Source organism: Astatotilapia calliptera, chromosome 17, assembly GCF_900246225.1.
Source record: "Astatotilapia calliptera chromosome 17, fAstCal1.2, whole genome shotgun sequence".
NCBI lineage: Eukaryota > Metazoa > Chordata > Actinopteri > Cichliformes > Cichlidae > Astatotilapia > Astatotilapia calliptera.
The window spans coordinates 31,903,353-31,925,864 of record NC_039318.1 but is presented as its reverse complement, the minus strand read 5'-3'; the positions used below and the strand labels follow the sequence as shown (position 1 = coordinate 31,925,864).

Below are 22,512 nucleotides of genomic sequence, written 5' to 3'. Positions count from 1 at the left end.
CAAATTCATACTTTCTCCATTCTTCCCCTTTTCTCTACTCTTTCTTTCTAAGATTTCACCCATAGGTTTCTATAACTTTTTAAAAATGCAGCTTGCAGATCCAAACACCTCCATTAACTCTGCATGCTGCTATCTGCAGTCAAAAGAAGTCATCATTTTTTAGTTTCTATCCAACCACTCAACCAGGCGGAGTTGACTAAAACCAGCTGTGTGTTTTGCTCTGTTTGGGCTTTTTGTGGAGGTGATAAGAGAACAGAATCTGGAGCTATGGTTGATGCACCGAGGCACTGTCATCAATCCTGACCTTTTATGAAGAGAGCCTTTCAACTCCTGTGACTGAGTTACTTAAGGCGAGTGGTATCAGCAGCATCTGTGTACTGTGATCTTACACACACCAGGCTTAAAATTGATACCAAATGCATTAATGTGGTAGAGAAAGTTTCACAGTGTTCTCACCCTTGCTTGTGGAATTTCGTTGCCTTGTTGCCTTTGCTTTGATTTATCGGCCATAGCTTCTGTGGTCAAAAGAACCTCTTTGTGTCTGTTCTGGGCCCTCTTTGCCACTAAATGAACATGCAAGAAAAGACAGGTGGTAAGTAGCAGAGCAGAGCTGGCATCAGTGACAACGGACATGCTGAAATGAAAGGGAAGTGGATTGCAAAGTGGCTTGCAGATGTGGAACAACTGTATGCTGGAAACAGTATCAGCTGATCCATTAATTGATGTGGGGATAGCACTTGAATTAGCTGATGGGATCTTCAGCAGCTCCTGCATTACGATGAGCTTCCAGGACTGCAGCTGAGCTTGATTTTGTGGCCCGCCTGAATAAACTCGCGCTCAGTTTAATTCAGCTTCAACTTCAAAAGGGTTTCTGTAATCTCAAAGCTATGCCTGTTCTTGCATGGAAACCCTGTGCTGTTCTCTGGTCGCACTTTGCTTGTTTTCACAAACTCCGGGCCCCACTTTTGCATTCAAACATTGTATGGGACATCTTATCCTGTTTCCCTTCTCCTCTCATTTGTCTATCCTCTCCAGCCAGCCCCTCCAAATCCATATCCATCCATCCATCTGCCCTGAATCCACTTATATAAGGAGATAGGGTGTAAATATTTTGGTATGGAGTGTCAGCGCATATCTTCCCTGCCAGCGGGCCAGCTGCCTCAGTCCAATCAGCCATGTTTGTTTGTTCAGCTTAAACTGTTTGTGCCTTGTTTTCCATGGCATGTGACTCCCTCTAGCTTGATAAAGAGTCATACTTTTTCTTTTTCTGCACACACACACCCTCCCCACAAACACCCCCACCCCCCCCCCACCTCGCTCTTGTGTATGTGTTCCCTGAAAGCAGATAGATAAGCCTGCTGGTGCAGTACTGTGTGTGCGTATGCATCAAGAGTGTATGTGTGAGAGTTGTCAAAGCTGTCAGCGTGACTGGAGTTGTTCTGGCCGACAGTCGAGTGTTGAACAGCAGCCCTTTTACTCCCTACAACACACACACACATACACACACATGCATACGCACATAACATCTGTTCCGCACACCACAGAAAGGCTGTGTTATTATGATGCAATCCTGTTCCGTACTGATCAACAACTATTTACAGCTACTGTCTGGAACATGCAAACATCCTGTCAAGGCTTGGGCGCTGTAAATAAGTACCTGTTGAGGCTAGCTTATTTCATCCCTGTGTCATCATTCCAATATTGGCTATATCCCCCTAATAACAACAACTCCCTATGTGACTGGAGCCAGGAAGTGATCTACACTGTCCAAACACAATGTCACAGCCCTTCAAATATATCCAATTCCAATGTCATGGCTGCGTATTGTGCAGTCTCCAGGTGGATTTGAAAAAGTGGCATTCTTAGTGGATGACTTTTTTTTTTTGTTCCCACTCCCCACCCTTCTCCCACCACCACATGCAATAAGCAATCTGGAGATTCGTAATGGTTTGGCCCAGTATTACAGGGCCTCCTAATGTATTTCATGCTTGTTTAAGATCTTTGCATGCTCCTTACAAAGGTGTGCTATGATGGCTGTAGCTTATTACCCAGTTCTGTATAGAACTGTAGTTCTGTATAGAGCTAGGAGACTGGGGGGGTAGTTGTAGGTGAGGGGTGAATGGATGAGGTTTTTTATTTTCAGTTTTCTCTCTCTCGCCTTCCTTCTGTCAGCCCCTTCTCACTCTCTCCTTTTCTTCCTCGCCGGTGATCTCTGCATGCCTATTAATGTAGAAGAGGAATGCCTGTGTAAACATTCTTGTTTCTCTGTTCATTTCGCATAATAGTTGCCTGTATCGCCTTTCTCCTGACCTCACTATCTGAAACCAATTACACCAGATCCATTTGGGCTGAATCTTATTTTCATAAGGATCCCCGTGTCGCGGTCTCGGTTGCTCTGTGTTATTTTCCCTCCTCCTTATTTTTTTTCCAACCTCAGTGATGGATATCAACATCAAATATGCCTCTGAGTGCCTTGTTATTTATATAGCAGGCCCTGGCTCTCTCTCCCTCTCTGTCTGGCTAGCGCTCTCATTCTGAAGAATGTGTCACATTGTGCTGTTTATACAATGTGTGCATTAATAGACTGGGGATGTCATTTTTTTGTGCATAGCAACCCAGGTTAAATAGACGGTGCGTCTGTACTCGTCTGTGTTTTTGTCCGCTCCAGCAGCTCTTCAGCAAACTTTTGATGACTTTCCTTGGCATTTGGTGCTTTTTCGTGCTTTGAGATGGGCTTCAGCTTTACCATCTCTGTGGAGTGGGAAGTGGGTGGCACAAATTGGTGCTTTTTACTGTAATGGCAGAATACTCAGAGCCGACGAAAGTGAGGGGACGGGACTTTTATTCCTCCCTTGCCTTCCACACCATCACAGGCTCTCTGAAAAATAGCTAACCCCACTTCCACGGAAGAGGTGACAGACAGTTTGAGACATGACAAACCACTCTGGAAAAGTTTGGCCGGTGTTGATAAGGTCTGTGTTATGTTTGGAGAGGGACTCTTTATGCAGTCTGAGCAGACTTCTTTTCTAATAAGCCTGGTGTAGTTGATCTCTCCGCTTCACCCCCATGCGTCACCTCTCACGCCTGCACCTCCCTCGGTATTTACTCGGCGTGGATATTGGAAGCGCAGTTAAAAACATCTCTGTCTTTGTACTCGTGACCGTGTGAAATATATTGAGTGGCTCTCTTGACTTTGGGTATAACACAGCGAGTCATTATTGATTCGCACACAGATAAACATTTCCCCCTGACAGATACCTTGAGCTGCACTCATCAAGCAGCCTTCCCTCTAACTACTGTGTGCAGGACTCAATAAGCCTGATAATTACTTTGATTCACCAATCATGGCGAGATTAATTAGGCCCTGTGTTTTTAATTAGCGATGTGATTGGCTGCATTCAGAGAATTTGTGTTGTCTTTCAGGAAAAAGAGAGTCAAGCAGTGTTTGATTTCACATCCAGTTTGTCAACAAAACTTTATGTGGCTGTCTGTGCCTGCATGCTGCAGGTGTTAATGTGCATTTTAGTGTGTGTTCCTAAGAAAGGCCAAGGCTCAGTTTACAGATGTCACATGCACACATGCACACACACATACACACACACACAAAGCAATGGCAACTAGGCTCATCTTACCAAGGAGACAGATCAATGCAGTTAGGACCCAGTGCCAGTGTAATGTGTTTGTTTACTTCAGTCCAGAAAGCCTGGCTCCTCCTGAGCAGCCAGACAGAACCCCCACACCACCACCAGCACCACCTCCACCTTTACAATCCCCCCCCCCCTCCAGTTCTGTCTTTTCATAATTGATCGAGGGGGTTGTCTGCATTCCCAAAGGGGTTAAGATGGGGCAACTTTTTTTTTCCTCTCTCTCTCCTGCCTCCTCCTCCTGTTTGCTCAGGATCTCAATGTACTAGTTCAAACATTGTTCCCACCAGCTGGCAGAGCTGCACCATATGCACGCCCTGTCAAGGCAGCTGTTGTCATGGATACTGGCAAGCGCTGGAAAATAAAATGAGCATCCCTGATTCCTGAGGAAGTGTCACTCTCCATCTGAGTTTTACTCCCCCCCCCCACCCCATTTCTTGCTTCTCCTCCTCCTCGTCCCCTTCTTTTTTCATCAAAAAAGCCAAACACCTGTGAAGTTGTTGTTTTGTGTGCATGTGCCCCCCCCTCCCTCTCTCCACTCCCACTTGATGCTCATGGGCCTGAACAATACAAGGTACACGCTTGTGTGGAGCAGCAGCAGTAGTAGCAGCAGCTGTGCACAATGTTCTTTTCTGCCAGGCTCTTTCATCCATCTGCTCTTGAAGAATTTGAGTGAAGCTGCTAGCCCAGCTGCCGCCGTTACCTGTGAAGCTGGTGCTTGCTCGTCGCACGCATTCAGCGCACACAAGCAGGCGGGGGGTGGGTGTCTGTAATCCCATCAAACCCTAGAGAAATAAATTACGCCATATCCCAGCAGTCTCTCTGATTCCTATCATATCGATGTATGGCAAACACATCAAAGGGTGTTGATGACAAATTTCGCAATTTACAAATAGGATTTTTCTAATTTTTCATGTCATGTGTAAACAGCTGCGAACTAATTTCATCAGGCAGGGAAAGGCCTCTCGTCCTCTACCGATCTATTCATCTTTCTATCTATCACCCATCCGCTGCGCATAAGCACCCTTAATGCATAGTGTAAAACCTGGGCTGCTAGTTAATTCACTCTAAATGTAATCTGATGTTGATTTTGTCAACTTTAATTACAGCTCCCAGGGACACTTCACATGGTGCTGCCTCTACTTCAAATTGATATTATGAATATGCAAATGTGGTAGTAATTTGCAGAGAGAAGTGGGTATTTCAGTTGAGCACACACTAGACAGGTCAATTCTACTCTGCCTTTTTTTTTCTCCTGCCCACCGCCTCACCCTCTTCCCCACCCTCTTCTTCAGGGTTGCTTTAGACAAACTGTATTTATCCTTGCTCACAGCTCTGTGAATTGTTACTAAAACATATCATAGTGTTAACCACGTCACAATGAAAGAGGTGATATTTGACAGGCCTTTCGCTCAGAGATGACTGTTTTCATCTGCGAAAATTTGAATTATCTCTACTGTCAGCTTTAGGAAATCTAATAGTTTATTTTCCTCTGCACCTTTCTTTCTTTCTCTCTCTCTCTCTATTTCTTTCTCTTTTTTTAACACTGTCTTTTGTCTTGTGTTTTTTTCTTCCCAGGCTCTACAAGCAGCGAGGCAATTACTCTTGCAGCAGCCAGGCAGTGGCCTGAAATCTCCAAAGAGTCAGGACAAGCAGCGTCCACTGCAGGTAAAGCAGCTCCCTGTCTAATCTCTTAAGTCCATCCATAATACATGCTCCCCCGAAAAGAAGATTTCCTCTGTTGCACAAAGTGTGTTTGATTTGCCAACGCAATCCTTGGGCCCGTCATTGGAATCTTAAAGTCTGGACAAGCGGGTCCCCGGGAAGCTGAAGCGTCACACAGACGCGAGAGAAACACAACAGAGGCAGATCTCAAGGAGCATTGTTTCATCTGTAGGCCCTTTGCCTGTTTTCGAGTATGTGATGCATGAAACTGTACAAATACACCACAAGTATATCCCAAGGTTATGTGGTACAATGACAAATTGGCTTTTCTACACTGGATCCATAATGCTGTTGACACAAGAAAATTCAGAGGCTAGTTATTATTTGAAAGCCACGTCAGCCTGGATAGTGGGTTACACAGACAGCTAATTTTAACTTCCTCTCATTTCCACTTTTCAACGCTAATTTACCTTATTGATTTGTAGAGCTGTCTATATCTGATGCCAGTGATTTTGAAAAAGGTCACTCTTGTACACAGATGCGCACACACACAAACACACACACGCGTGCGCAGTTTCGCGCTGACGCCACACTCGCACATATATACATTAACAGTCCTTTCAGTCCTCCGTCTTCCTACTCTTAACACTTTTCTCACACCAGCAACTTGTTTCATTCAGTCAACTAGACCGTTTCTGCTTGAAATTATGTAAGGCCCCTTGACATCTGCTCTGTGTTTTTATTAGAGGATTTTTTTTTTTAAATTTAATTTATTTTTAGCCGTTTGAAATTGAAGTGTGGGAGTTTATGCCCTCCACTCGGCTAATAAGTACTATCAAGGAGCAATGGTTTACCTCATTAGGAGCTCTGTGCATTTCATTAATAACAGGGAAATTGGCGTTAACCTCACCCGTTGATATTTTCACAGAGTCTAACAATGGCGACACCTTCAATTGGAGTCACACCCCTGTGTGCCTAATTACGTACTGGCTGAGAGATAAGGTTGGCAAGGACTAAGTCTTCCCTTCCTTGAAATAATTTGACTGGGGCTCATCAAAAGCATTAATATTATCAGTATATTCTCTTGCAGTGGCATGTTTATTTATTCTACTATATATTTCTATATTTAGCTGTGGCAAAGGGGGTTCATCAAGAATAAGCTTATTGTTGGATTTCTCCGTTTGAGTAAATGTATGCCAAACTGAGTAAATTGAAACAAATGGGAATCTGATCTGCAAATGCCTGCACAGTCACCAAGTACAGTACATAGCATGAAGAACAATATTGAACGAGAGAGTTGTGTGGGTGCATCGTAACCGTCAGCCCACGTCCAAGCCCCTGCCTCTAATAACACCAGCAGATGGTAAATATTGAATATTTACATTTGCTTACTCCATTCTTGACTCGTTGACGATATGAATCAATATGAATCAGAGGGCCCTGCCGATCGGCCTGTCCTCGGCTCCCAGCTAATCTATTTGTTGATCCAGCTTTTATTAACATCCTCACCTCTTTGTTCCAAAAAGTTTCCATTCAGCAGACTGTCACAGGAGAGGCGCTGCTGCCAGCTCACCCAGTGATGCACAAACAGGGCTCAGTGCATTCTGGCCCCAGATTGTTTTCTCTTTTTTTTCTTTTTTCCAGCGGTGGATGTGCTTTTGCTTGAATCCACTCATTTCAAATGACATTTTAACTGTATTACTCCTTTGTGCAAATATCAGTATAAAGCGGTAGAAACTCTTACTTGATTAAAATGCTTTTTTTTTTTTGTTTTGCTTTTTTTATTGTCTCTCGTCTCATGCCACATTTTTTTGTGTTCTTGTCTTGAGGGAGTTTACTCAATAAAGCTGCATTATTTACCTGGATTATGAGGCCGCAGTGGGTGCTGCAGCGCAATATTTTATTAGCTTCACTGCTAGATAAGAGTCACTGGCAATCAAGCTACATGTTTTCCACTAGAGGAATCACGCGGATTGATCCCCTTGTATGATTAGCACAGCAGAAAGTGGGAAAAGGATTAATATTACCATGACATCCTGCTTATGGCAGAGATACTGATAAATCCTCTGCTTCTTGTTCTCCATCTTTGGTATTTAAGAGCGAGAAATGATCCATAGATCACGGCATGTAAATTATTTAGTACACAAGCATCTAAGTGCCTCGGCTTGCAGTTTTAATTACTCGTATTAGCGGCTAAAGGCTCTCGCCTGACTAATTCTATCCGCTTGCTTGTCGCTGCTTCTCAGAAGTTGATGATGCGGAGGCAAACAGCTCTAGCGTTCACATGCACACAAATTCACATGTACGGGTGAAAAAAAAAAAAATAATAATAATAAAACAGCCCCAAAAACACACACACACAAAAACACACTCACACAAGCTGCTTTTCCACATTTGCGTAATGTGACAGGTCTATTATTACACAGTAAGCCCACGGGAGCACTCAATAAACACCTATTTCTTCCTGTAAATCCCCTGCCTCTGCTTACACGGCTCTCCTAAGGCACACAACACCCTCTCGTCTCTGCTCCTGTCTCCCCTCGCTCTCCTCTTCTCTATGCCAATACCAGCCCCCCCCCCCTCTCTGAAAGGCATTTATACACTGACATTTGGAATACAAATAAAGAAACGCGGACAAGGAGAGGCGGAGAGGATTACAGAGGCCTATGAATCTGACAGTTGTTTCGCTCGCACCATGCATCTACGCACAGCCTGCACAAACACAAGCACAGCGACAGTTGCTTAAAGTTTTACATTGCCCGAAATGACTTTGTTCAGAACGTGTTTGTTAGCGGCCCTATTGATCATTATCGATAAGAAACAGAGCAGAGCTCTGTTAGTGTAACACCTGCTGGGTGCAGGTTTTGGCTCACCATCCACCAGACATCTCAAATAAACTCCTCACTCCTATCATGATTGCTTCAGGAGCCACGTGTAAAATAGCCAGAATGACCCCAAACCCTTGCAAGTGACTGTGTTGGATGGCATCCACCCGCCCCGACCCCACCTCCTGCTACTTAACGTCCAGTTCTAAATCATGCAAAATCTGAGAGCTCGCCCTGAGCAAGTGTTGCAACTGCTGCTGTGTCACCTTTCACACCATCGAGCTGTGACTACTTTTTCTACAAGACTAATAACCTCAGCTCCATCTGTGCAAAGCTCAGCTATGAATGAAAATATTTAAGGTTTTATGGTTGGTTTATGGATCGGCAGAGATGTTGGTTTAGCCGTGTTTTCTGTAAATTTGCAGCTTCCTGCCCAGGCCAGTCACACCGGCTGCGGGCACTGGGCCATCCTAGGAAGTGTCACACTTTTTAAAGGTCAGGTCCACACATTTCACTACTGAACCAATATCATCTCAATAGCAGCACTCATCTGCTTATTGGCTTTCATCCGGAACACACGCACACACACACAGATGCAGGGAAAAGGGCTGTGACGCCAGGCTTAAGCATAAGTTAGCCAACTCCAGTCTGCGTGGCTAAAGGATGCTACTTCACATTTACATTTATGAATATATCTTTCCTCTGCATCCCCTCTGGTTGGATCTGAAAATAGAGAAAAATTATCACAGAGAAGAAGGGAAAAAAGAGTGTTGGGGGGGTATTATGTTATTCATGAGAAAAACTTCTGTTGACTCTGAGAGAGAAAGAGGGGGGAAAAACGTCAGCACATTTTAAGTCAAACACCCTTGGTTACTGCTTTTGTAACCAGAAAACAAGATTCCCCCCCACCCTCATCTCCCTCCTTCCCTACTTCTTTTTTTTCCTCCCCCTGCATTTACAACACCTACAGGACAAGATTGCTAAATTGCGAGGACAGAGCAGGTTCATCATTGTGATGCAAAAGAAGTTGAAATGCTACCCCAAGGCGAGGTAGCTGAGTTTGGGGGATCAAGAGAAAGTGAGAGGGAGGGATAAAAAAAAAAAAAGTAGCTCAGACCTTTGATGTAGCAGCAACAAATTTACCTTGTGACAGAAGATACATGGGTGCAATAAACGAGTTATACCAGCCCTTACACATGCAATCAGATGATTCTGGCCAGGGTGTTAATTGGATCCTAACCGGCAGATCTGATACGCCCGGGCCCTGGTGGTGAGGGGGAAAGCCTTTCCAAGTGATGAACTATAATTCACTGAGCTGCTTGAAGCACTTGTAATTTACTGTGTGTCACTGATGAAGAGGCTGATCCAGTGGAGGCCATATTACCTGCAACATCAGAGGAAAGTAACCCCCCCACCCCCGACACACACACACACACACACACACACGCACCCCACATCCACCTGCTCTCACTTGTGCTCTCTCACTTTCTTTCTATTACAGTTCTCTCCTCTCTCTGCACTTTCTTTTATAATTCCCTCCCGCTCGCTCTTTCTGTCGCTCCCATTTACTCTTGAACTGTGTGCACCTGCAGGGAGGCATCAGTCGAGAGTGAATTGTGCCAGTTTAATGATAAAGGTGTGACAATTTGTACTGATAGTGACACAAACAATGTGCACAAAGTCGCACAGCTACACTACATTCAGGACGCTTAATCAGTGACTTTCTTTCCTGTAGAGATAAATCAATATGGAAATTGTGCTAAGCCCGTTCCAATCTCCTTGGGCTTTTTTATTAGAGGCTTTTACATGATGGGTCTTTATGTTATGATAAATTGCACTTCCCATGCACTGCTGCCAAACTGCTATGGAAATTGATTTAGGAAAACATTCAGTAATCTACTTAGCTTCAGTCCTGACAATCTACAGTATTGATCTCCCTAAGCTGAACACACGTCATGCATTTGAGCGTAATCACTCTTATGTATGCGTGTGTTATTTTGCATAGGAAACACAATCAGGCCTCTTGCAAACTTCTCAGTCAGGTGCAAGCCACACCAGCTCGCCCTGTCGCCTTGGTGGTCCTCTGGTGGAGAGTCCCAGCTATCAATAATCGCCCAGCCACATTTGGCAGTAATTGGCTAGTAAATGAGCAGTGTCAACTGAAATGGAGTTGAGAGGTCAGAAGTCCACAAACTACGGTGGAGGTCTGCTCGGCGTTGTGGCCCGTGCCCCCCCTGGGATGCTTAGGAGATTGAGATGAAATAAGGAAATGTAGGGAGGCTACATGTAGAGAGGTTTGTCTCTTTTCTCTCTAGATTTCTTAATCTTTTTTTTTCTTTTTCATGTGTAAAATGAATCTTGTGGCTTAATTAGCAGTGACTCTCCTGCCAAGGATCCACAATAATTACCGACTAGGACCCTTCCATTTCTCATTGCCTTTATCTCCGCCGTGTCTGAAGCTCCACACAGTTCCCCGTTCAGTACTACAGCAACTTATGTCGTTGATAACAGCCACATGTTCCAACCCCCTCAGTGTTTCTGACTGCCATTTATTCACTGCCCCCCACCCCCTACCCCCCTGCTTGCTTATTAGTGCTAAGTATGATGGAATAAAATCAAATAATAGGAATTCCCTTCTGCTAGACTAATTGTTCGAGCTAGAACTCTGATACATTTTATCTCTGCTTTAGCTCATTTGAGTTTGTTCGTAAAAAAACGTATCTCACAGATAAAGTGCCGCACAGTGGGTGTAATGTCTGGAAGTGTCCATTGGTCAGGATAGACAACCGTGCGAGCCATCTCAGGAAGAGATACCTGAGCTCTCTGTGGATGAGCTTGACCTTTCACAGGGTGTTGGAGAGGCTGGATATAGGGTGCAGGTGTGACAAGTGTGCTGTAATGATCTGCTTGTTCTGGTGAGGGCCCCAGCAACGTTTTCTCATCATCAGCCAATTTAAATGGCTTTTGTTTTACTCTCTACCCTCTCCACCTTCATGTCAGTGTAGCTCCACATGCTTATTAAAACGAGGGGCGGAAATAAATAGCAGCTCAAATGTTTCAAAATATGCAGTTTTTAACTACATTTTTTTTTCTTACAAATGTCTATAAAGCTGGTGTTACATTCAAATGCCATTTTTAAAACTCATTAGCTTGCTGCTCTCCATCCAAATTTGCACTATTAAAACCAGGAGGCTAACCTTTTCTGTTTTTTAAGGTCCCCAGTGGCGACATCAGCTGCAGCTAATTTCAGACAATTTAATAAATACCATTAATAATTTTTCTCTTTTCCTTTTTTTTTTTGGGTGCTGCAGTACTGGAAATGTATCCTTTTGGATTACAGAGAAACAGAGGCACAGACCAATAGGAAAGAGAGTCTATTCACGGTGCACGGATGTTTACGCCACTGCCAGCGTCTTCTAAATGCTCATTAATTTTATCCCTTCGTGGCAAAATCATTTCAAGGAGAAGCAATTCAGCCTCCTGTTCCTTTCAATTCACCGCTCATGTCAATCAAGCCCTCCTGCAGTATCCTGCAGAATGGAGGTGTTATATTCCTGCAATTATCATGTCATATACTCGAAAATGTAAATGAACGTGTGTGTAAAATTAAATTTATGGGTTGTCAGTGAAGAATAAGAACCAGGAGAGCAATTACTTATCTGCTTTCATCTTGGAGCCTCTGATACGTCAAGCAGAAAAGCATGCAGTTAAATGCTGGAATTAGCATTGTGCTGCACTTCACAATAGACGTGGGCCAGTGCCTTTTCTCCCCTTTCTTTCTTCCTTCTGCCTTTTCTCTCTTTTTGGTTCCCCTTCCTTTATTTTATTTTTTTTGTTTTGTTTGGAGCTGTGAAATGAAGATGATTATCACCCATTATGTCTCTAAAAAGTTAATAAAAGCATAAAGAGAGCTTCCTCATCTCATAACTTGGTTGCTTTCTGTTTTTATTGATTTTTTCTGTTTTGTTTAGTTGTATTCATTGCTGCTAAAATCCCTGACTTTGAATGGTTATAGTTTATCAGTTCTAAGCTAAAAACAGTTAGAAATAACATGCAGAAAATATATGCATCTGCATACTTTGTGCTTTTTTTGTAAACTTAAACATCTCTGAGCCAGCACCCAATTAATAGTCTTAATGAGTGCATCTCTCGTGTTGTTTCTCGGCTGCACGCATTCCATTGTAATGGTATCCAACACAAAAACAGGAGTGACTGCGGGGGTAATTACTTACCTTGCAAATATACCTATAAGGGTTAATAGCATTGAAGGTGTAAGCGCAGCATTTGCATAATTACACGTGGACTGTTTAATTTGCAAATTTTTGACGGCTTTTGTTCCGCACCTTGTGCATTTTCTCTTGTACTCTTGCATCGAGGAGTCCAGAGAAGAAAAGAGATGTACCACAACAACATCCTCCTCCTCCTCCTCCTCCATCTCTTCCACCTTAGATGGAGTCCCTTCTCTCTAAGACCCTAATGAACAATGGAGGCAGGATTTGTTTGAATATGAATATGAATGTGCAGCGGGGCCGGCTGGAAGTTGACCTTCAGCTGTGATTTTCAGTTCATCAGGATTAGTCAAGGCGGGCGATCAGGAGCCACTAATGCATAATGACTTCTAAAATGAAAAATGTGTAGTGACCATGCAAATGTCTCGGCTAATCAAAGAGGGGGGAAAACCTGGGGTGGGGGGTAGGCGTTGAGGAGAGGAGAACTAAACAAGGACGTGTCAAGGCCTGACAGAGAGAGAACGAGAGAGAGAGGAAGAGGGAGGGAGGAGAGACGCACATGGAAAGTAATCAAGCCAGCTTGATTAGCTGGCGATGAGGACAGGGATGTCTTATTGGCCCCTTGACACTCCATATAGGCTAGCTACTGTCATGGCACCTCTATGCTAAGCAGTGTCGCAGTTCAGTAAAAGTGTTACTACATGTTGATATTTTAATTATGTTAAGGTCTAAAATGCCTGCCTGTTTACCATTCAGCTCTAGGATGCCACAATTCTTGTTCAAGAAACAACAAACTAATTTGTATCTGCAAATGTTGGAAATGTGCCACTTTAGTCTTCTTATTCAGTAAAAAAGCATTGAGCTGTTGTGTTACTGAACCGAACTGAACACTAAATCATTCACTCATGTTGGCTTCTTTTTTCCATAACTGAGGAGTAAACAAACACACACACACACAAGTCATTCAATATTTAAGCAGCTACAAGGAGCAGAAATTCCACAATATCACTGCAAGCCTACTCTCCCCTGTTAGAACGTGTGCATGCAATCAAAGCCTGAAGAGAAACGTATCATCGCTCTACTGTTCTGCTGCCTCAGAAGTGGCTCGCACTGTCTCCTCAGAAGAAAGTGGCATAAGCAGCGTACGCATCTTGGTTTTGTTTTGGAGATGTTCTTCTACTGCAACGAGTATTACCTAAAAAGGGCATGCATTTTTCAAAATTACGTAGCCTACTACACCAGCAGCCTTTATGAGAACTTAAGAGTTGCTTTCACACCGTTCCAACAGATGAAAAAAGAATACTTCAGGTACACCCCAAACTCCCATGACATAATGCTGATTGTTCCTGCCATGCGTCCACTTCATCAGCGTAGTTTCAATCAGCTTTAGAGTTGTGCATTTTTTCACGCTGTTTCATAATAGCGGTGCTGATAAAGTGGGGGAGTTCAAGGGTCCTGCTAATTAAGGTCTATGTCTATTTAAATCCTTTACTTTTCCCAGCGGGGTAAAGGAAGGAAAATAAGATGAGCAACACAAAGGCACGGCACCCATCTGTCCTTCAGCATCTCCTCTAGGCTGCAAAGCATCACGGCCATGAGAGGCCTGCTCTCCCTACCTCTCCAACCACCAATTACCACACTTCCAGCAGATCCATGCCACTATGCCTGAAAACTTATTCAGCTCTTCGTTTTCTTTGTTTTTCCCCATCATCGTCCATGTATAGGTTCCAGTGTCAGTGGCCATGATGAGTCCCCAGGTGATGACGCCGCAGCAGATGCAGCAGATCCTCCAGCAGCAGGTGCTTTCCCCCCAGCAGCTCCAGGCTCTGCTCCAGCAGCAGCAGGCTGTAATGCTGCAGCAGGTACACACACTCCAACCTACATGCACCGTATGAACATTGTGACACTCATGCTGTGACATACCCCATCATCACCTAGGCTGGTTTGCCCACATCCATACAGTTACACATTTAAATCCACATAAAAATGTAGTCTGGTGTTTGTACAGGCATACACAAAAATGCACACACAACCCCTCCACATAAGTGTGCCCAGCCACCAGTTACGCCAACTCACCACAGCCCCATGTCCTTGACACGCTTACCAAGGGGAATCGGAAATTGACGTACTCCTGCATGTCACCTCTAATTAACCGTCTCTAGTGTGTCGCTGGTTCAATTCCCTGACAAGCATCCATCAGGGACTGTGAGAGTAGGGCATAGTTGGGCTGTGCAGCAGAAGCTGAACGATAAGTGATGGTGATGTAATATTTGGAATCAACTTGAGAAAGCGCACTCGGCAGAGTTGAAATGCATTTGTCATTCATAGATTTGATTAAGAAAAAGACAATAGTTTAATTAAGAATGTCAGTCATTCTGAGTCTTCTTCATTAAGAGTTCCCCAGCTCGATGTGGTCACATGCTTTCACGCTCTACTGTGCAAGTACAGGGATTTGTCTTAAAATGTGACTCAACATTTTTAGTTTCACATAAGATTTGATAGAAAGCTTGATCATCTGCCATACACATCAGTCACTAAATCAACATCTACCTTCTGTTGTTGATTTACGTATTTAAAAATATTTCTCAATTGATTCTTGCATATAGTCTGTTAAAGCGTGTATATTTCAGTAGCAGTTTGCATAGAACTGGATCAAGCATTCCAGTGGCCTGGCCTGCTTTGGCTTCTCTTTTTAGGCCAAACAGCCACATGGAAAAAAAAATGATATGAAAGTTTAAATAGCGGTTTGACTATGTGTGTTAATAGAATCAGTTTAAAGTACAGAGCTTGATCCTAAGAGAGTTTATTTTGTTTATTTCAACCACTCCAAAGGAAGCCAGTACCTTCTGGCAGCTAAATACATAGTTAATATGATGGATTGTTATCCCTGCAGCACTGTGGGACTATTAACATTCCATAGGAAATAAATTGTGAAAGACTGCAAAGATCTGAGTCTGACACTGAAAAGATATAATAGATCAGCCTCACCAAGTTTGTGTAACAGAAAATTTCAGGGTTTTTTTTTTTAACTTTGCTTTGATAAATACATAAACTCATTTTGGATTTCTACTTTTGCTTGTGTGTTTATGTACAGCAACACCTGCAGGAGTTTTATAAGAAACAACAGGAACAGCTTCATCTGCAACTTCTGCAGCAGCAACACCCTGGCAAGCAGGCTAAAGAGGTAGGTGCACACCCGGGGACATAACATAGTAATTTAGCCTCATGGGGAAAAGATGGTGAATGTGTGCATGTAGATTCTCTATAGATAGTAATAAGCACCATAAAACAGACAGCTTTGTTGTTCTAGAAATAAAGTAATTAAGCGGGCTAACCCGGAGGTATAATACTACAATAACCCCACAGCATACACATGCAGTGCTGGCTATTCTCCTCTGATTCCTGCTAGCATTATGCAGTATGGAGATCCAGTTAAAGACAGTTTCATGTCTTGTCTGTATTGACACATGCTCACACAAGTCAAAGGGTGCTGCAGCCACCTCGTCAATGAAGTGTTTCTGCGGGCACACAAACACATGCAGCACCTCTGAAGTTGCAATGTGCATCGCTCATAAATCACAATGACAGGCAGCCGGTCGACAGACATGCCTCTGTCTTGTTCTCTTTGGATATCATGGAGCAGTAGAGGAGCATGACAGCCCCAGCCACATTTGCGTAACAGCGTCGGTCCAGGTCTAGAGCCACGGCCAGGCAATTCTGTGGGAACGGCTAAATTGATTCAAAAATGGGTATCACATAAACACACGCGTTCTGTCTTTCTTTTTCATCTCCCTCTCTCTCTCTCCTCAAGCAGCCCATTATGCTGCCCTTACAGGAAGTCACAACTGACCTCCCCGCGGCTTTGTTTCTGTTTGGATTTGTGAATAGAGTTTTTCAGGAGGCTCGCCATCAAATATGGAATAGAAATTGCTCCCTTATTTCTCTTGAGGCAGAGGAGAGGTGTTTGGGGGGGGGGGGGGGCAAACCGCCTCCCGCCACCACCACTCCATTATGCAGCCTGTTTTCCAGTGAGCGCATCACAGGTTTTATCCCCCAAACCCACCCAACCCCTCTCCCTTTCTCAGTCCCTCAGTCTCCATACTTTTCTAGGTACACCATCACTAGCATACAGAAACGTGACAACAGAAACTGGCCTCTGTGGTTAAAGCATTACATATGCACAGCTAACTGGAAATACAGAAAAGTATACCCCATTAAGCCTCAGTGAATGTGCACTTGCAGCCAATCATTACCTGAGATTTTTGCTTCCTAATAGGTGTTTGCAGTACGGCTGTGTTTCAGAGCTCAGAGCCAACTGCTTTTGTCTCTCTCTAAATTCACTCCCTTTCTCAGTTGTTTTGCAGCGGTGGCTGAGTTTGATGTTTTTCATTTTGTTGTTGTTTTTGTTTTTGTCTTTGTTTTTTTCTTCTTTTTTTGCACAAAGCTTACGCAATTGCCTGTCTGGCCCAGCGATAAACAACTCTGTGAGCCAACAAGGAGGGCTGAGAGGGAGTGGAAGGGGGGGTGTAGTGCAGTGGATGTGTGTTTGTGTTTGTGCGTGTTTGTGTCTATGCATTCACATGCAGCTTTAAATCTCTCTCTGCTAGTTCCCTCTGGTCACATAAGCTGTAACAGACCATCAGTGAAGGCGAGACAATTAACTATCAGGGGTGGTGGTGGGGGGGATTATACCAGAGGCTTAGTATCATACACAATCACAAGCCACATACACTGACAGGCTTGAGAGCTGGTATATCAGCATAGCTTTGTTTGTGTGTGTGTATGTGCTCAAAGACATGAACATACACAAAGACAGGAGAAGAAGGTGGTACAGCCCAAAAAAAACAGGAGGAAAGACTAAGTGAGCACAGACAGAGAGGGAGAGAGCGTGTAGAGAAGCAGAAGAAGAAGCAGAGAGGTGTAGCTAAGGTCACAGCAGAGGCGACTGAGTGCACACTCTTCACGCACAAACAGCGCTCCGTCTCCTCTGTCCTCTCCCGCTCACTCAGTTGTTAATTCGTCTGTAATTTTCCCTCCTCTCCTCTCCTCTTCACTCCTCTCTTGCTCCTCTCCTCTTCCTCCTCCTCTCTCTCTCTCTCTATAGCAACAGCAGCAGCAGCAGCAGCTGGCCGCCCAGCAGCTCGTCTTCCAGCAGCAGCTCCTGCAGATGCAGCAGCTCCAACAGCAGCAGCACCTGCTCAACATGCAGCGGCAGGGCCTGCTCACACTGCCTGGTCCCGCTCCAGGCCAAGCCGCCCTGCCCGGACAAACCCTACCACCACCAGGTAAGAGGAGGAGGAGAGCGGAGGAGGAGTGGTGGGAAGAAGAGGGAGCAGGGAGGTAGTTGCGTTGATATTAAGCACGTGACTTGCAGCAGTAGTCACATACTTCCTGTATTTTTGTCTACTAGTGCTTTTCACAGTCTGGCTCTGTTTTATTGTTCCTTCCGGCTGTCTAGTGTCTCCAAGCCCATCTGTCCTACTACTCATCTGCCTTTCTGTCCTGTCTGTCTTTTTCTAATTGGTATGCTGCTGTGTCTCTCATACGTTATCTTTAAGTATGTCTGTCTGTCTGCCATCCCTTCATTGGTATGCCCTTCTACCATTCACTTTGTCCTTAACTCCCCTCATGATTGTTTTTAGTCTTCTGTTCTTCCTTTCTCTTCCACTCTTTTCTCATCTGATTATGGCTTTCTCTGTCTTCCTCTGTTCCTCTCTCAGCTGTGCTCTGCCTCTGTTTGTTGTTTTTCCATCTCTGTTTCTATTCCCTCACTCCCCAACTCCCCCTCCTTCTTTCAGAGGTTGTTGTTGTTGTTTTTGTTTACTGCCTTTACTGAGAACAAAGGAGAGGCAAAAGAGAAGAATAAAAAGACAAGCGAGAGAGAGCGAGGAGAAGAGAGCAGGCTCCATTTTTGTTTTTTCCCCTCCCGAGCCAAGTAAACACCTATGTTTGTTGTTTACCACCAAAATGGCGCAGACGAAGACAACAGGCAGGAAGATGTTAGGAGGAAATAAAAGGAAACTGCTTAATTCTGTGCCAAGCTGAAAAGCAGCAGTTGACAAAGCTTGTTGTTTTTAGGTGGAACTTGCTCATATTCAGTATAATCAGTCTTTTTTTATGTAGTTTTACTCATTGGACACACACGAGTCGTTGTGCGTCAGAGCTACACAAGTGATTCATAACCAGCTTAAAACCAGTATTTGACTGTGCAGAGAAGACTGTACGTGGCTTCAATAAACAGGAAACTGTGATTTCATATTCGAGTTTGCCCTTGCTGAGAGCAGGGCCTTCAGTCATGCAGCTGTATGGAATTTCTCTGGCTGTTGAATAATCCATACAGAGCTAAGCTTTTGTCCTGTAAACACAGAGTGCAATGCATCCTAAACTGAAAACCACAATGTGCAAGTGAGAGCTAATAAAACAGCTTGGACTCTTTTCCTTTTTTTTGTATTAAGTATTAAGTTGAGCAACTTTATTCATTCAGTATACTTTCTCTGTTCCCTTATCTATTTCTCTCTCTATCTCCTTCTTGATGTCTCTAGCTGGATTGAGCCCCGCAGAGCTCCAGCAGTTGTGGAAGGACGTTACCGGAGGCGGCGGTCACGGAATGGAGGACAACGGCATCAAACACAGCAGCGGCACTGGCACCGGCGTGGGTGGCGGCGGCGGTTTAGACCTGTCCACTAACAACTCTTCTTCAACTACCTCCTCCTCCAATCCCGCCAAAGCATCGCCGCCCATCTCTCACCATTCCATCGCCAACGGACAGTCTCCCGCCCTCAACCACAGGAGAGAGAGGGAAAGGGAAAGAGAACGGGAGCGAGAGAGGTAAACCAACTAAAATGCCATCCGCCACCTTTTTGATGCATCACAGAGGAAGAAGCAAGGGAAGATGAAAAGTTTACAGCACTCGTACTCTTCACACGAGCTTGTTTGTTGCCGTGCCACGATTGAACACATCAAAACAAGGCACTCAACAACAAGCCATCGTTACTTCAGGGAAAGCTGGGCGTTTTGTTTATTTATTCAAAAGTTTATTAGTGTCTTAAGGAAAAAAAATAAGAGCCTTGTTCTCCCGGGGGACCATGCGTTCAGTTGAACACACTTAGCTTGCACACACATATCAAAAGCGGGGAGACGACGCCATGCAGCCAGGCGCACTTACAACAAGCGTCTCTGGCAGAGAAGACAAGGTAACCCCCTTGTACATTAAGTATTTAGTGCTTTCTTTCTTTTTTCTCTTTTGAAAATTACCTTCCATGCTTGCTTGTCATGTAAACAGAATACGTGATGCCTTGAGTGGCGTTTCCAGGATGTTTATCCTTGTGATGCCGTCTTTTATAAATGCATCCAGCACCGAAACACTGACTGTTCACATATCTGCCTATCTGGCCCATGCATTATTCAAAGGCTTTTCTTGGGCGATATTATAATAAGGACTTAGGGTGTAGCGATGTGTGTGTGTGTGTGTGTGTGTGTGTGTGTGTGTCTGTGTAGATGCTCGGTATAGACTCACACTGGAGGTGGAAGTGCTGTGTAATTGGTTTAAAGTAGATGCTATCTCTCCAGTACCACTAAAAGGAGGCTTGAAAAAGATATCTTTAGAAGGAAGACAGAGGGAAAGAGAGAGGAAAGGAATGGATAAGAAGAGAAGGAAGAAAGACTTTATCTGCTTGTGTCCCGAGGGGTGTGTGGTGTCTCATAATGATCGAACAAGGAGTATTGTCAGGAGCACTGCTTACTAACATGCCATGGATCGATGAGGGGAAAGCCCCTCTGTAAAACGCAGCGTGAGCTCTGCCTGCACTAAGACACACAGGCATGAATGCATGTAGCCATCGACCACACACATGCATGCACATGTGTAACCTATATACAGACAAACACACGCTAAGACACAGACTGTACACACTCTCATTCACATTTTCGTACACACACACAGACACACTAGCGCCTGGCCTAAAAGGTTAAACTGTCATCTTTAATAGGATGTGCTGTCTAGGAAGGGTCGTAACTTATTTGGGTGCCATTTGAAAAACGCCAGAACACCCCTGCTCCCCTTGTCCTCAAAGAACATAAGTTACACAGAGTATTAATCTCCTGATGAAAATTATATGGCTGTCTGGATTTTTAATGTTTACTTGAAAGCCTCCACCCCTCCTCCCCATAATGGCTTTACAAGATGGGATGGTGACTACAGTGGAGACAAAACTAGATTTCCATCGGGGATGGTAGTCCAGCCTATTTCTCACACATTAGTCTTTGCCATCTTAATATAGTTATCCTGTAGTGATTATTTAAACTGAATGGCTGTTAGCCATCAACATCCCAGTTCCCAAATTTCCTTTTTATAAAGCTGCTGTTATTGCATTCATCCCTTGCTTTCTCTCTGTCTGATTTAGCCCTGGTTATTCATCACATGAATTGCTGAATTAGTGCTCTGACCTCTTTCAGCGTGTCTTTAATCTGCTATTTCCCGTTTCTTGTTTGCTCATTTTTTTGGGCCCGCCTCTAGTTCACTACACGAAGAAAGTGGAGGGACTCACCCCCTGTATGGTCACGGTGTGTGCAAGTGGCCCGGCTGTGAGAACATCTGTGAAGACTTTGGACAGTTTTTGAAGTAAGGACATGCTCTAATACAAATACGTAATACTGGAAATAACATATATTATATATATACTAATATACTGAGTGTAGCAGTAGTTCAGGCAAGCTGAAAAGTCAGTTTTCGCTGCCATCCTCCCTGATCAGTTGATCCTAGTGCCAGCCCAAATCATCTGATGCCACACATCTCAAATAGGGTGTGCTGTTTAAGCATTTTTAGCCTGAATATAGTCGCTGTCCCTCTGCAAGTTGCTTTGCAACCCACATCCCTCGAGGTAGTGCTGTTTCTTGTTCCTGCCTCTTGCTTTCCATGTGTGCGTGTGAGGAAGGGTGGGGAGCTCCCAGAACAGAGCCATAATAACACATAAAAATGACTGAAGATGGAAATAACAATCTCTGAAAGCGATCGCCTTCAGTACAGTGCTTGGTCTTTCTGTGGGGGCCTAACAAAGAAAACATCACTGCTTTTCACAGAGCCCATTTTGACCTTATAGACAGCTAGTTGACAGGGTTTCTCTCTAGTAGTGCAGGATTCAAACCAACTCTGGTCCATAACAAATTTTCCTTCCTGGCGTGGAGGGGCCTGATAGGTTTGTGAAAAAGCGTCAAAAGCTAATGGCAACTCGCACGGCCGCACACTTACCTCCACAACAAAGGCCCCCATTCACTGTTGTCATGGTGCAGGCGCCAGAGCGAATGGACTCTTCATGCTCCATCAACAATTTAGTTAATTAGCTCATTTGTAATTGGCCGGCTTTGTTGCCAGGATGTTAGTGGGGGGACATCAAAGGAAGAAGGTGTTTGCAGCACTGCCGATTACAGGTTATCACATTGCCACTCAGTGAGAGTCTCCCTCTGCCTCTCTCTCTCTCACTCTTTCCCCGGCTCCCTGCTCTCACACAGAGAAGAAAAGAAAGGGGAAAGCTTTAATTTGAATATTCTAATTAGATTTGTAATTAACTGTGAAATAACGATCTGGTGAGTGTTTTTCATGGGCTGTAAATGTCCATGTGAATTCGCACAAACTCTTAAAATCAGGACATTGTTCTGGCTTATTTTCCAAATTATGCATTTTTCTACTGTAGTGGCTGTAAAGTTACAAAAGGCTTTAAAAAAACAGTCATATTTAGGTCAGGCTTTGCTAATTCAATGCCGGCTTGTGAATTAAAGCTAAAAGGTGTATCTGTAAAATGAAATGACACTAATAAACATGGTGTTTACCTGTCTTTCAAAGACAGAGGGAGGCAGTACATTAGACTCCATTTTCACACACTGCCAAGGCATAAAATCACTTAAAGGCCCCATTATTGACGGCAGTGGAGTTCAATGAATCATAGTCTGACAAGTGTGTTTGCTAATCCCCTGTGGAAAATGTGCCGCATACATGTCAATGCCAATACCAGTGCTCTAGAGTGAGCATGGCATAACCATAAGCATCATCTAGTCATGCTTATGAAAAGCCAAATGCATGTGTACAATCCATTGTCCAGCCTGGAATACATGTACGGCAGTCCAGGTAGAACAGTTTGCCTTGCAGCTTGAGAA

General features: G+C 44.1%; 1 protein-coding gene across 7 annotated transcripts in view; it reads left to right on the top strand.

Annotated features, from left to right (window-relative positions):
• The window catches only part of foxp2 (forkhead box P2), a 102,107-nt gene that overhangs the window by 57,771 nt on the left and 21,824 nt on the right, over positions 1–22,512 (top strand). For 6 of the 7 annotated variants that reach the window (XM_026147617.1, XM_026147620.1, XM_026147615.1 and 3 more), the window contains 6 exons: positions 5,223–5,312; positions 14,088–14,225; positions 15,458–15,547; positions 17,468–17,648; positions 18,906–19,191; positions 20,879–20,983. In XM_026147617.1, the coding sequence (XP_026003402.1) occupies positions 5,223–5,312; positions 14,088–14,225; positions 15,458–15,547; positions 17,468–17,648; positions 18,906–19,191; positions 20,879–20,983 (890 nt within the window). The remainder of the gene's footprint in view (positions 1–5,222; positions 5,313–14,087; positions 14,226–15,457; positions 15,548–17,467; positions 17,649–18,905; positions 19,192–20,878; positions 20,984–22,512) is intronic. The other variant, XM_026147621.1, reaches the window with a different exon arrangement.